General features: G+C 42.4%; 1 protein-coding gene across 2 annotated transcripts in view; it reads right to left on the bottom strand.

Annotated features, from left to right (window-relative positions):
• The window catches only part of SMG1 (SMG1 nonsense mediated mRNA decay associated PI3K related kinase), a 75,347-nt gene that overhangs the window by 35,885 nt on the left and 25,180 nt on the right, over nt 1-14,282 (bottom strand). Inside the window, exons 14-27 of one of the 2 annotated variants that reach the window (XM_044433855.1) lie at nt 13,884-14,014; nt 13,118-13,279; nt 12,414-12,532; nt 11,405-11,492; nt 11,218-11,319; nt 9,303-9,443; nt 8,065-8,276; nt 6,663-6,859; nt 4,947-5,111; nt 4,403-4,557; nt 3,498-3,643; nt 2,648-2,849; nt 813-922; nt 507-654 (exon numbers count right to left, since the gene is read on the bottom strand). In XM_044433855.1, coding sequence (XP_044289790.1) covers nt 507-654; nt 813-922; nt 2,648-2,849; nt 3,498-3,643; nt 4,403-4,557; nt 4,947-5,111; nt 6,663-6,859; nt 8,065-8,276; nt 9,303-9,443; nt 11,218-11,319; nt 11,405-11,492; nt 12,414-12,532; nt 13,118-13,279; nt 13,884-14,014 — 2,078 coding nt within the window. The remainder of the gene's footprint in view (nt 1-506; nt 655-812; nt 923-2,647; nt 2,850-3,497; nt 3,644-4,402; nt 4,558-4,946; nt 5,112-6,662; nt 6,860-8,064; nt 8,277-9,302; nt 9,444-11,217; nt 11,320-11,404; nt 11,493-12,413; nt 12,533-13,117; nt 13,280-13,883; nt 14,015-14,282) is intronic. The other variant, XM_044433856.1, reaches the window with a different exon arrangement.

Genomic DNA, 14,282 nt, shown 5'->3' with positions numbered 1-14,282 from the left:
TATTCAAGTTACTATACTTCAATAAAATAAATAAATAAATCTATATATGTGCGATTCAATTCCATAATACCTCCTTTGCCATTAAAATATAAAATGTACACATAATTACAATACAGCAAAGATTAGTAACAATATTCAGGTGCAATCCCATGCACATTTATTCAGAAAGTAGTTGTACAACTCCCAGCATTTCCCAGTCAGCATGGCTGGCTGGGGCACACAGGCAGCTGTAGGATTTTTTTCTGTCTAAATATGCACAGAATTGTACCATGGCTCTATTTTAACATTCTACCCTGTCCTCAATATTAACATAACCGTGTGTGAGAGAGAAATAAAAATCTCACATTCTAACTGAATAGAAAGCACTAATTATCTTGGGGGTGGAGAAAAAGGGGAACTCTCCTCACACAACACTACTGGCCATCAGCTGAAGTTGCCTGGATAGGGAAGCATAGGAAAAGCTCTTGTGCTCTCTTCTAAATTTCAGAACTATTTTAAAAACTCACTCAGTAATAGGTTGCCACTTTTGTTCCTGCTCGATGTGATTAACTGCTGTTGCCAGACATACTGAACTTCTTAGTAACTGAACCTCGATGGCTTTCTGAAGTTCTCTTGGATCAGGAGATAGCATGTTAGGAAGAAGTTTCTTCATATCTACAAAAGGTTATTAGCACGTAAGTGTAACAATGGTTATTGACATTCATTATCTTTCACGCTGCTTTTGCCTCACAGTATACCAAAAGAAAACCACCAAAGCAAAGGTCTACATCCCTGGGAAACTTCATGTGTCTAGCATAGTTTTTGGTTGATACCTATTTTCTCTTTTGCTCCTCCAATAAGCAGGTTGATGTCTTCCCCTGGAAGCAATTCTAGCTGTTCTGTACATTCTGTTAGTTCTCCAGATCCAAAACTGCTTAGAGACCTGCAAAAAATGAATGTATCCTTATTTTATCCTAATGGCTATCTTCAAATTAGAACTGAAAAAGCCACAAGATAGACACACACACACAATTTACAAAGTGCCTAAGTTAGGAGCCACTTATTATATTAGCATTTTTGTAGCCCTCTGTTTTTAAGAATAGTAGCTGTTTTTCATAGGCAAAAAGAAAGTTTCCTCTTCCCCGATGTGTTCTTTCAGACTAAGGGAGCAATGACTGGAAAATGCTGGAATCTGTAGGACTTCTTTCTGTCTATACATGCAGAAGATTACACCCTTAATAACTCAATGAGAAGGTTGCCAGGTTTAATTTAAAAAAAACCTGGTACCTAGGCAAAGCCAGGAGGGCAAATTCCATGGCTGTTGGTTCCCAGTAGCAGAACCAGCCCGATCTAAAGTTACAAAAGTACAACTGTGAAAAGACAGGAATTAAAGCACACACATTCACCCAGGTCTGCCTCACCCCATCAGTGTCACTGCACAACTCCACTAGAACAGATTACTCAGAGCGGGAAAATAGCTAATGCTACTCATGGTTGGCACTGGACAGGGACTTCGGCCTTCCACAAAAGTGGGACAGGGCACCCACCATCCTCTATAGTGAAGTCCAGCAGCTTTTCAGCCCCAAGGATGGCATGCTGTGTCAGGTGGGAGGCTCATACACATGTACCTGCAGCACACACACAGCCTCTAATCCTGACTCCCACCTCAGCACACAGGAAAGAGGACAATTAAAAGCCCCCTTCCTACCAATGTGATGAGTGGGGGGGGGGGGGCAAAAATAAAGCCTCCTCAGAGCATCACTTCCCTGGCAATCTTAGCAGCATTAGGGTTGCTGAGGGAGAAGAGCACCTCTTCATTAACACCTTCTTCCCAGAACTGGGCAAGTGACACTTCGGCTTGGGCTACTTGTTCTTTCTGTCTGTTTTGTGCTGCTCCCCAATCTGGAAATGTCCAACTCTCTGGTCTTCAAGTTAAACACAGTTCTAATCTGCTTTAACCTCAGCATTCAAGTCTGCTCTCCCAGCTTCCCTTTTCTCCTCTTTCATGAAGCAAGTAAAAGGAAATGCTTCTTCACAGAGCATATAGTTAAATGATGGCATTTGCTGCCATGGGAAGTGGTGATGGCCGCCAGTCTGGATGGCTTTAAAAAGGGACTGGCAAGATACTTGAAGGAGGAGACTCTCACTGGCCACTGGCCTTGTAGGCTGTGTACTCTCTCCTTCACCTGAGGTGGCACGACTGCACATACCAGTTTCTGAAGAGCTTGGGCAGGTGGAGGCCCTCCTGCTGGAGGGATCCTGTGGGCAACTGGTTTATTCATTCATTCATTTATTTTTCAATTTATATCCTGCCTTTTTCCTACAAAGGGCTCAAGGCAGCTTACACCATTCCCCTACTCCATCTTATCCCCACAACAACAACCCTGTGAGGCAGGTTGGGCCGAGAGTCTGTGACTGGCCCAAAGCCACCCAGTTGGCTCCATGGCTGAGCGGGGGCTCGAACCCGGATTGCCTGAGTCCCAGCCCCGTGCTCTTCACCACTACGCCACACTGGCTCTCACGGTTTGCCACCATGTGAGCTGAGTACTGGAGTCGGTGGCGCTTTGGTCTGATCTGGCACAGCTTTGCCTGTGTCCTTAGGCAGGCCTAGCAAGCTGAAACATGCCCCTATGGACAACTTGCTACTGCACACGTCAATGATACTTACTTGATGTAGTTGAAGTCTGCTTTCAAACTGACCGAGGAACTGCTTGTGTTCTTTTTCAGCTCATGAACTGCATTCTGCCATTCTTGCACAGCAGACCAGTCAGCAATGGAGATGTAACATTCGCAAGCTTTATTACCCAGATAATTTATGACTTCAGGTGAAGAGTCACTTGGCTTAGCCAGTACTGTTTTTCGTAAATCCCCTGCAGAGGCAAAGATTTAAAAATTAGTGCCCAACAAATTTTTCACATGACTTTTCATTTGTTTGTTTTGGTGGCAAGCCAAAAACAGCAGTTGCCTTTTACTTACAGATCTACAGACCTAGGATCCATGTACAGTGAGATGTTTTTCCTTTTTTACACAACCATAGCACCATTGCAATTAGTTTTGCAAGGTAGAAGACAATGTGAAGCACTCCTGTCTCTCCTCCCGAGCTGGAGGCATCGTACAGGATGCGCTCCAATGGAGCAAAGCTCAGGGAACCAAGGTTCCATTGGGATGCCAGGAAGCACTTCCTGACAGTCAGGACCCCAAGGGTGTGGAAGGGGCTTCCACGGCAGGTCGTTGAGGCCCCATCGGTGCGGGTGTTCAAGGACAGGCTGGACGTGCTCACTGTGGGCATGTCGTGAGCGGAGGCCGGAGGTCAGACTAGATGGCCCCTTCTGACTCGCTCTGTTTCTATGGTTCTATGTACCACTCCTTACCTTGGAGTTGGTCTTTCTGGCAAGCTAAAAAAGCACCTGCCAAATAGACAGTGCCACCCCTGAAAGGAAGTGTTCAGAGGAACACACAGACTGCCTGTTTCCAGACCACACTAAAATACAATTCAGGCTACCTACAGTGAGACTTACCATTGACAGAATGCTTGGGGCTGGCATTATTGCCACTGTTCGAGTTGGCCAACTTCAAAACAGATTTATCAAAACCCGTGACACAGCAATCCACCCCTGTCATGGCACAAAGATGCTCCTGGTACTCGACGGCCGCCTTTTCAAACCTTAAAAAAATTTAAGTGCCAGGAGTTAGCAAGAGGTCAAGGAGCACTCTGGTTTATGTTGATACATTCAGTAAAGGTTTCCCATTTTGTAACAACGGAAAGAGCATATGGTGTGAAGGGAAATGGAAAAGTACCGACACTCTGATCAGAGCTCTAGGTTTTATACCACTGGACAGTTGTCCAGGATGATGGGAGCTTTAGTTCAACAGCATTTGGAGGGCCACAGACTAAATCTACTGTCAGTAATTACAAGGGTAGGGGAAGGTTTGTGTTTGACGTCAATAAAATATATATACGAATGCTGACATGATTTAAACTATGGTTTATTTCCTAATCCAGGATTTTTCAAACAAACCACAGTTTATTTTATCAGTCCTTGGGTTTATATTTCCCACATCTTCACTTTACCCATACTCTGCCTATATCTCAGCTGCCATTGTGGTGCTGCAGAACTGACACATAAAGCTCCTGGGCTGGGGTTCCTTTTTTAACTGGTACTGCCTGCAACTTGTGTAGTCTGGAGAAATAACTCATGAGTCACCATAACAACAATCCACATTTTACAACCTAAAAGAAAAGCAATGGTCCTCTCCATAGGTTGGTTGTTCCTGTTTGAAATTACAGTTAACCCACTAATTCCAGGTTTGAACATGACAACTACCCTCAATTCAGCAAATAACATCTGATTCAACTCTAGTTTGTCATTATGTCCACACCAAGTCGTACTCTCAGCCCGGCTGCATGCATGCACAAACTCACCGCCCTTCTGCTTGCTGAGCTACAGAATTAATCCAGGCAAGATTCCTTCCAATGACAGCAGATGACCAGACGGCTATTCCTTGGATTGCTTCTGGACAATGGAGTTCACAGAGTGCTTCTACCACCATCATAATTGTTACTTCTAATTCATTTCCCTGGAACGAAGGACAGAAACAACCGATAGTTCAAGTTATAGCCAAAATAATCCCAGTCTACATAACCCCTGTCGGGTTTGCATGTGCTCAGCAAGGTTTTTTATACTAATCCCTGAACTGTAAATTCCGCACCCCAACAACCTTTTACAAGCAGTATTTTAAGACTGGGACAATCAGCTCCAATTCAGGAACATTTTTATTTCCGCTGGGAATCAACACAGCTAAAACTTGAGTCGGAATTCTTATACCAGATCACTCTATGTCATTTACCCCACACAGCTGCTTTGCAATGGGACACTGATACAGGCAAAGATCAGTTTGCTGTAAATCATCTTGCACCATTCTTATTTACTCAAATAAAATAAATATTGTGAAAAGAAATGCAGTACCTGAGAGATATTATTGGTCTTCATTTCTGTCAGTAAGTCAAAGCCATGTCTGACGGTCACAGCTGGTTGCCCAGCCAATAATCCGACACGCATGATGGAAAGTCGAATTCGAGTTAACCAATCTTGGCAAGTCTGCCGATTAGTGTAGAAAAATGTCCTGATGACCTTCAGAAATAAAGAGAAAAACTCGAGTGATTTGCATGGCTCTCCATCCCTCCCTAATAGTAGAATATCAACTTTTAAAAATTTTATGCTTTCCCCCTGCCCTTGCCAGCAAACCTCATAGAACATGAACCATGTAAAGCAAGTGCACATACTGCAGCCTTACTCATTAACACAGCAACGTTAACTGATGAGGCTGGAAAACCTATCATACATTTATTTATGGCATTTCTATCCCATCCTATACAAAAGTCTCAAGTCTCATTTATCATCTGTTCAATAGGAGTACAACCTGAACACACAGCTTGCCAGTAAACAAACAGAATGAAGTGATACATTTCCAGTACCTTCAGAGCTTCACAGTTTATGGAGTACTACAACCACAAACAAATTTTTTTACAAGAAATGTTTAGAAAAATTACACCTGATAAACACCTAGGGCAAATAAACTGACTATAGTTTAGAGGGACATACTATAGTTCAGTGGTCCCAGTTTAAATCCATGGCATTTTTAATGAAAAGAAGGTCACAGATTTAAAGTCCTCCCTTTATCAAAGGATCCTGGCAAGCTATTAACAGTCAAAGTAAATAAAATCGGGCTCAGTGGATCAGTGCTATAAATCATGGGACAATGTAAGGCAGTTTCCTATAATTCCCATGCAAGGAATAAAGACAGAATGAAAATATGCAAGTGGAAAGCTTTCTGAAGGGCCCAACTGCTTGGCTGTCACATTTCAAGGACAGGTGTTAGACAATGGATAATGTAAGAGGAAGGGGCAGGGGGGCGTCATGGTGGCTTCAGAAAAATGTTAGTAAAGATACAAGCATAAGCAGCAAAGTTACATAATGCCCTCAGATCATCTGCTCCCTTGAATGCAACCGCATGCAGCAGGCCTTTCTGCATGTTATGGTGGCAACCCATTGGGTTACTGGACTGTTTATCCTCTAATCAACTCATTGGTCTGAGTTGACACATCGTGCTGATGAGCTCCAGCCGAGCTGACGGGCAGTTGTTTACTTTCAACTGAATTAATTCACAAACATTCTCATGAACCGTGAGTTAGACAACCCACAATATGCCATCATGACATGGAAACCAGGTCACAGGGCGGTTTTGCCTTGAGGGAAGAATATATGGGAATTCTTTGGAAACATCACAGAAGTTCTCCTGCACATCTGCATTACAAATTTAAGTAAAAAAAAAAAAACCCTGCACATGCAAACAAAATTAACATTCCAAGTCAAGTCAAATGGTTTCATTTCAGATTATATTTTCCAGAAACACTGGAGCAATTAACTTTGAGACTTTAAAAAAAAACCAGATGTTTGAGGAGTACAAGTCACAAAATGATTTGAGTAACAGGACTGTCATCCGATTTGCCTAACAATTTCCTTTTATGTATTGCCCCTTCTATACTGCACAATAGTCAAAGCTCTGGTCAGTTTACAAAAACAGAAACCATGCAATACAGTATGCCATGACAACACAGAGTAAATGCTAAGTAAATATCTGGGAATATATGAGAAAATGCAGCTATTGCATGGAACACAAACCTTGGGAGGAGATGTGAGCGCATTAGCGCATCCTTCGTAAGCATTGTACATCAATTTCTCCAGGTTCTCCAAGAACTGCAGAAGCAGAACCAGTCTCAGCTGATTGCTACTATGACCTTCATCATTGTCTGCTGTAGTCCACTGGCTGACATCTTGATCAGGGTTTAATGTATGGGCTGCAAGACTTCTAATGATGCCTAGAAACATCCATCGAGAACATTTCAAGGTAAAGGACATCAGACTAACATCTTCAAACTAAAACGGTTGTTTCCAAATAATGATTTGTTTCTGAACCAACCAGACGTGGAGACCAAAACAAAACAAAACAAAAACAAAAAAACCAGAACCTGAAATATTCAAGGAGCACATTACCTAGCACATTCCCTCAAGCCATTTTTCCAACGAAAAAGTTTGAAAACTGGAGGGTACAACAACAATACATACCATTTTGCCATTTAGTATATCAAAATATACTTCCATGTTTTCTATAAAACTGTAATTTCTATTTTCAACTTTTTTTCTTTCCTCTCAGACAGAGTAACTAAAATGCACACCCTTAAGCGACATAGAGTGCAACAGTTTGTGCCTCGTTAGGTTTTGAGTACATTCACAATTTTTTTCTTTTTTTTATATGCTGTCCTTTATGTATAACATCTCAGGATGGCTTACAACATTAAAATAAGAATCCAATAAAACAATACCATGATATAATAAAATATATAAACCCATAAAAATAAATCAAAAGCGACTGTTAAAACCATTAAAATACTAATTTTTAAAATAATGCTTGAATAAAAAGGTTTTGACCTGGCACTGAAAAGAATATAGGCTCAGCACCAGGCAAACCTCTCTGGGAAGCGCATTCTACAATCTGGGCGCCACCGCAAAGAAGGCCCTAATCCAAGTAGATGTCCTTTTTATCTCCTTCCGGGAGGGTTCCCAGAGCAGTGCCTCTCCTGCAGATCTTATGGGGCATGAGGGTGTATAAAGGAAGGAGACATACCTTCAGGTAACCCATCTCACGTCGTTTAGAGCTTCACAGGTCAAAACCAGCACCTTGAATTGGGCCTGGACTTCAACTGAAGCCAGTGGAGCTGGTAGAGGACCGGCATTATGCGAGAATAATGACTGGTCCCCATCAGCAGCCTGGCAGCCCTATGCTGTACCAGCTGAAGTATTTGGACGGTTTTCAAGGGCAGCCCCACGTAGAGAGCATTACAGTAATCCAACTGGGAGGTTACCAGAGCATGTATCACTGTTGCTAGGCAGTGTTCATCCAGGTAAGGACGCAGCTGATGGACCAGCCAAAGCTACAGGAAAGCACTCCTTGCTTGTATCTCCAGTTATACCACAATTTTTAAACCTTTAAAAAAAAGGCTTTTTCAAAAACATGCAAGCTTACCTTCAATTGTCTGGAATGTGTCCTGAGCCCTGCCTAGTGGTGTCCTTAACTTTGAAAGGACAGTAAATTGGGCAGCTTCCCAGATTGCCCACTGCCAAAGAACAGCCTCAGTTTTTAACAAATTGCGTGGAATACTTGATTGGTCACGTTTATCCAGTCTTTGGCAGCTGTAGAATAACCTTTCTAACCAGCTCTCTTTCCTGAAACAAAATCAGATATTAAGAGAGGTGTATGTACACATTTCTAGTTCTGCATTTGGATAACTTTCCAGTTGGAAGTGGATGGGGGAGCAGTACAATTAAAAAAAGACTGCATTACTGCTGTGTGACCATTTATCTATGTCTCCAATCTACATAACGTTCTCCACGTCCAGATGCAACACTGAACTATGGTTTACTATCACATGAATGAGCCTCAGTCCTGCCAGCTGCCCAATTCCCTCTCCACAGATGCAAGGAGCAGCCATGAGGAGACTGGAAGCTTTCGCTTCTGTTTTCAACTAACTGCAATTTCGGCTTAAGTTTGAAACTGGAAAATTGTGCCCTCTTTTCCTAGGCTCTCCGCACGCACCTGCTGGGCCACCCTCAGGAAAGAATGAAGGATTAGACAGGTCTTTTGGTCTGATCCAGCAAGACTCACTTTATGTTCATACTTTAAATTGACCGCAATTTAGGCTTAAGACCTGACGGTGAATTGTGATCAACTGAAAACCTAATCTTCTCTGTGCATGTGCCAGAGCATTATGAGTACATGAGCCTAAGGTGCTCTCCTCAAACACAGGCCCTAAGAAAACCTTTGAGTCACTGCTTACAAATTGCACTAATGGCAGAAAATTTCTGCTACCAAATTTGAGAAGTCAGGCAATCACAGTTCAAGTTCTTCCAGTGTACATGAATTATGCCAATGAACTGTTAAAAATATTTCTGCTGTTTCCCAGCCACCAATACAAGCTAATGAACATAGAGACTGGCACACACCTTTGGAAGAAAAATCTGCATCAGGACTTTGGCTCAAAGATGAATGCAGGCAAGCCAATATTCAGGTGACCACAAAGATATTTCATTTTGGAGACGAATAAAAGCTACTGAGTAAGCAACTGCCAATGCCAAATTGTGTTACATTTTCATCTCAAGATCATATATATTTTGCATCAAATTAACTAAAGTACGTTGTAAATAAAATTACAGCGCAAATGTGTATGTTGCTACTTAGCCTTTACAAACCAAAAATGTCCTTACCCTGTTCTGTGAGAGCTCCCATACAAGATGAAACTAATGATATCAGAAAAGTCTTGAGGGTGAAATGTATTACTTGGAGCTTTGCTCATATGACTTCTTATGGCCAAAGAGATTTCTTGTATTTCTGTGTGGTGATTGTTACTGCAAAGAAAATAACGCATGACTTTTATTTTTTATTTATTTGGTGAAACAATCTATACAACCATGCCCTCACTAACATCCATCATCCACATGCAAGCTCACAGAAGGACAGAGACAAGTGTCAATCCCTCCTTTCATCAGCAAGAGGCATGCATTTACCGCATACAAAAAGAACAGCCTTCCCTTGCTTTGCACAGTATGCACAGTATGTACATCCCTTACACTCCCAAAGAAGTCCCTGCTCTTTTCATCCTCAACATGCCCTCTGAGATCGTAAAGCCAAGGCAGACTGGAGAAGTGTCAGGGGGCTGCTACCGGGGGGGGGGGGGGGGGACAATATTTTCAACACCCACCTAGCTTCCTTGGGCTGCCTGTGGAGAATGCCTGTGTGCCAGCTATGGTGATGACTTCACCAGCACCCACAGATAGCAAGTATGCTAAAGCTGCTTGTTTGGGATGGTTAGCATTTTTAAAGAAGTGCAGAGTAGCAGCCTGGCATTCTCCTGCTTGCCTGCTGCCCATTTCAATCTGCTGTTTTGTTACAAGAGCAGTCGCAGGGCAGTATCAACCCAACCTGCAGCTGCGGCAACTTGACACAGCTCTCCTAGCCACCAGCTGCACAGGGACAAGAAGTACAAGGAGTTAGTAGCTGCAACCACCAGACTTTCACCACATCCTGGAAGATTCCTCTGTAGGACTGGGCCAAAATGGAAGCAAGGGGGAATGGACACAGTCTTGTTCCAGCCAGTGTAATGCAGGACCAAGTGCAGCCTGCCAACAGCTTCACTGCACAGTAATCTCCAATCCCCTCAATTTCTATCACTAGTTGGCCACACTGTTAGAAACACGTTTCCTCCCCTGCCTTTTCCCTCTCCAGGAAACTTAAACAAAACTTTAGAAGCACACTTCTCTATTGAGCTCTGCAGCTTTACAGTCACATAAATTAAGGTGACAATATCTTTGATATGTGAGAGTAGCATCTGAACTGAACCATTCTCTCCTTCCCTCTTTTTCAGAAAGGATGACTCTACCCTCAGGGTGGGTCACATCACTTGAGGGCTCGAGGCAGAAATCCCAGGCAGTTGTTAACTGGTCTGTTTTCGTGGCCTGAATCTGCTTGATATGGTCTAACAACTCCTCCTGAGTCTCTACCCCTCCCTGTTCTCTACTAACTCCCTTCTGCTCCAAGACAATTTGGTTCTCACACTGTCTGAGTCATCTTGCAGGGTGGCCTTGGCAGTTCAGAGACATCTGCTAATTCCTGCTCGTTCCCCTCCCACTCCAAATCTCAGCTGCAGAGGGTGTAACTTGAGGTCTGTGCCTCTTCTCCACACCCACACAGACTGATTTTCTAGAAACGAGACAGAGCACCTGATATGGCAACAATATGGAACCAAGGGACACAGGGCACTGTACCCAAGCTCCTTGCCCACCAGGAAGAACATCACAGAAAGGGCAAGAGCAACCTAGCCCCATAAATTGACCAGAGAAGGAACAACTACACTGAACGTATTTCACCCTTCCCTGCCACAAAGAACAGCTGTAAGAACTTTGAGACCTGGGTTTTGCAGATCTCTTTTCCTTTTGCAGTGTGTCCTTTATATACTAAGCTTGAAGGCAGGGTCTCTCTCAATATTATTTTTGGAAGCTGTTCTGGGAGAATGTTTCAGAAAAAATGTTGCTAATATATAAATTTAACAAACACACACGATTAGATAAAGCTTCCTGACAGCTTCATTCCAGACCTTATTATCATACATGCCAAGCTTCTTACCTTAATACTACATCCAGTGGAATAGATTTTAAGAGTTTCCCAAAAGCTTGCCTTATCCGAGCACCACTGTGGACTAGTTGAACACGGCATACATCGACACATCTGTGCCAGAAACAAAAACTGAATAAATATGGAGCACACGTCTGAATGTAACATTTGCCTTGAGAGCAAAAAATTAACGATGTACCTCTGCAGCAGGTCATCAGGTAGAGAAGGTGACAAAGCATGGAGACTACTACAGGCCTGAAGACAAATATTCACATCTTCCAGAAGAGCTGTATATTGAGTGAAAAGTATTACAGTATTATTTTCCATCAGAGCTATTTAGCCCAGAGAATCATTCTTCATTGTTTAGTAACATAAACTCCAAAATCTAAGGCCTTTTAAAGGAAAATAAAAAAAGATCATGAACTGTATTCTACCCATTTTCTTCAATTCCATTCATACCCCAGGACAAATGGTATCTTAAGTTCATATCATCACATCAGGCTCTAACTTAGCCAATGTATATATAGCTTATGACGTGCCTTGTTAACAGAAGCCTGTTCCAGAGCATTAGAGATTTTTAAAGTCATGCTAGCAGCTTGCCCTATCCAGGTAGAATTGCTGAGTTTTTGCCATGAACATGACCTAATATGAACATAACCCAGTAACATGTCACATTTCCCTTTTGAAATTGAAAGGAGTTTGCCATGCAGCAGAGGAGGAACAGTTCATTGTGGGGGAAAGTCATATGCCTCTTAGGTTTATGGCACTTGTTTCATGGTGCTTTGAATTTTCTGTAGTATTCTCTACCATCACTTCAATCCAGATATAAATTTTAAGTGATCTACATGCAACACAATAATTAAATGTACTGTAAAATTACCAATCCCTTCACAGCCATACTAAGCTTCAATTATTTTCACTACTTTGTACAACAATTTGGGTCACACAAGGGTATCTATTTTCATTTGAGTGCCAAAGAATGCAGTATGACTTCTTCACAGATTTATTCAGGCAGGATAAAATTTATGCATCTTTAACGTGGCACACAGGGATCTTCGTTGTTTTTAATGCAACAGGAATTACTGTCACTCTTGGATTTATCATTTAACAATGGAATGGGTTTAATGAAGGGGCAGTTATCAATGCCTATGGAAGAAGTTTTATTTATGTATCTCCCATATGGAAGAAAAGAAGACTGGGAATCTTACTGTTTGCTAAAAGTCCTTTGCAGAATTTATGAAAGGATGGGAGAGAGAACAACGGTGCGTAAGTCTCCGATTTTTTCATGAGAACAGCCACTTCCAAAGCCCAGGTCATTAGCAGTTTCCTAGAAATGTATTATACAAGAGTCACTCCAGATTGTTACAAATTACACATCTACCTTTCTTCCAAACTTTAACGTTACATATAGGGCACAGAAGAGTGGAGTGACATGACACATAAACATCAGAGATGTCCAAGCATTAGACCACCTCACCTAGTTATACCCTCGCCCCCCCACCCCAAAAAGCCAAACTTAATTGCCATGGTAGAGATTAGCCGCAGCAGCCAGGATATTTACACATGAAGACTGCAACCTTGCGCATCCTTACCAGGAAGTGCCCCCCACTGAACTCAGTGAGACTCTAGTCTAAGTGCACATGCATAGGATCGAGCTGCAAGTTTTGCTATTTCAGACTAAATAAACGGTTTGAGAGCAGTTTTGTATATGCTTAACATATTATTATATGCAAAGCGTGCCCAAACATTTTTAGAAGCTACCTTCCTGTAAGACAGAACGAATCTTGGCGCAAATTATAGGATACATAACATGTGACTAGTTCCCTCACTTTCATGTGTAAGCATACTATTGATCCTTAATTAGAACTGCCAGAGTCATACCATCTTTTGACAATGAAACCTTCCCAGTTACCTGGTATCATGTGTAAGGTTATCCTTTTTAAGTAAAAGTCCCAAGAGATTTAGTATGATAGAGAAATGTTTCTTCGTGGCCGTGGTTACAGTGCTAATGACAGCTCCATCAAACAGGGATGGAGATGAAGAGCTGAGGCTGCTAGATATGAAGTGGTCGTGCCTGGAGAACAATAAAAAAGTAACGTTTAGCCATAACTTCTGATGAGCACACAGATACAGACAGAGCGACTGGCACATGTTGCTGCAGCTTCATAATGTAAAATGGATAATGGTCACACCTCAACTTCAGGTTTTTCCTCATGTGCCTATTTTATCATGTTGCTCCACTGCCTCTTAGAGCACCCTCTCACTCAGCCTGTATACCTTGCTGGCATGGGTTTTCCTGTACCTAAAGCCACTTTTCGTGTCAGAAAACGAGAGCTCTCTGTTTTCTCAAAAGGAAGAAAAACGTCCTGTTAAGATTACGTACTGCCCACTTTTCTGTCCCACCAGTGGTATTGTTATCCCTTCTGCAAAAAAATATTCCTAAGTATCTCGCAGGTATCGCAGAATGAAACCCCCATTGTCGGATAAAGGTCATGCAGGAAAGCCCACTGACAAGGACGGAGATTGTACAGCAGCATCTGCTGTGCTGCAAGCGCAGCAAGCTCTTTCCAACATGTTGCTGCCTAAACTAGCCAGCTGGGTCTTTCTTATTGTTCAACAAAGAAAAAACTGTCTATGCATACCTGTTTCTTCATTCACATTAGACAAAGAATTCTCACCTGGTGCAATGCGAATAGAGAGTGTAGAGCACTGCATACTGAACGGCAGGAAAGTGGACGGCAATGTCACCATGCACAACCATCAAGTTCTTGCTCAGCAGTGCAAACACCGTTGGAGACAGAGCCCACATCTGCCAAGTCAAGCAAGGGTAGGGAATAATGCATTTGTGGAAATTACATTTCTGTTGGTTCTACTTTGTTTCGTAACCAGAAAGAAAATAGTTATGACTTCCTGCAACTGCTGCCCAAGGACAAGGCCAAGAATAAGCAGCTAAAGACTTCTTATAAAATGTGCTGCAAAGATATGAGGGGGTGGGGTAAATAAACCTTCTTCATGGGGGAAACAGCCATGGTTGTGCTATGATAAGTACAATAGAGGGCCATGTGCATTTGCATACA

Source organism: Varanus komodoensis, unplaced genomic scaffold (assembly GCF_004798865.1).
Source record: "Varanus komodoensis strain SLA01 unplaced genomic scaffold, ASM479886v1 scaffold26, whole genome shotgun sequence".
Taxonomy (NCBI): domain Eukaryota; kingdom Metazoa; phylum Chordata; class Lepidosauria; order Squamata; family Varanidae; genus Varanus; species Varanus komodoensis.
Note: the sequence above shows the minus strand (reverse complement) of the source record. Positions and strands in the feature narration are given on the sequence as shown.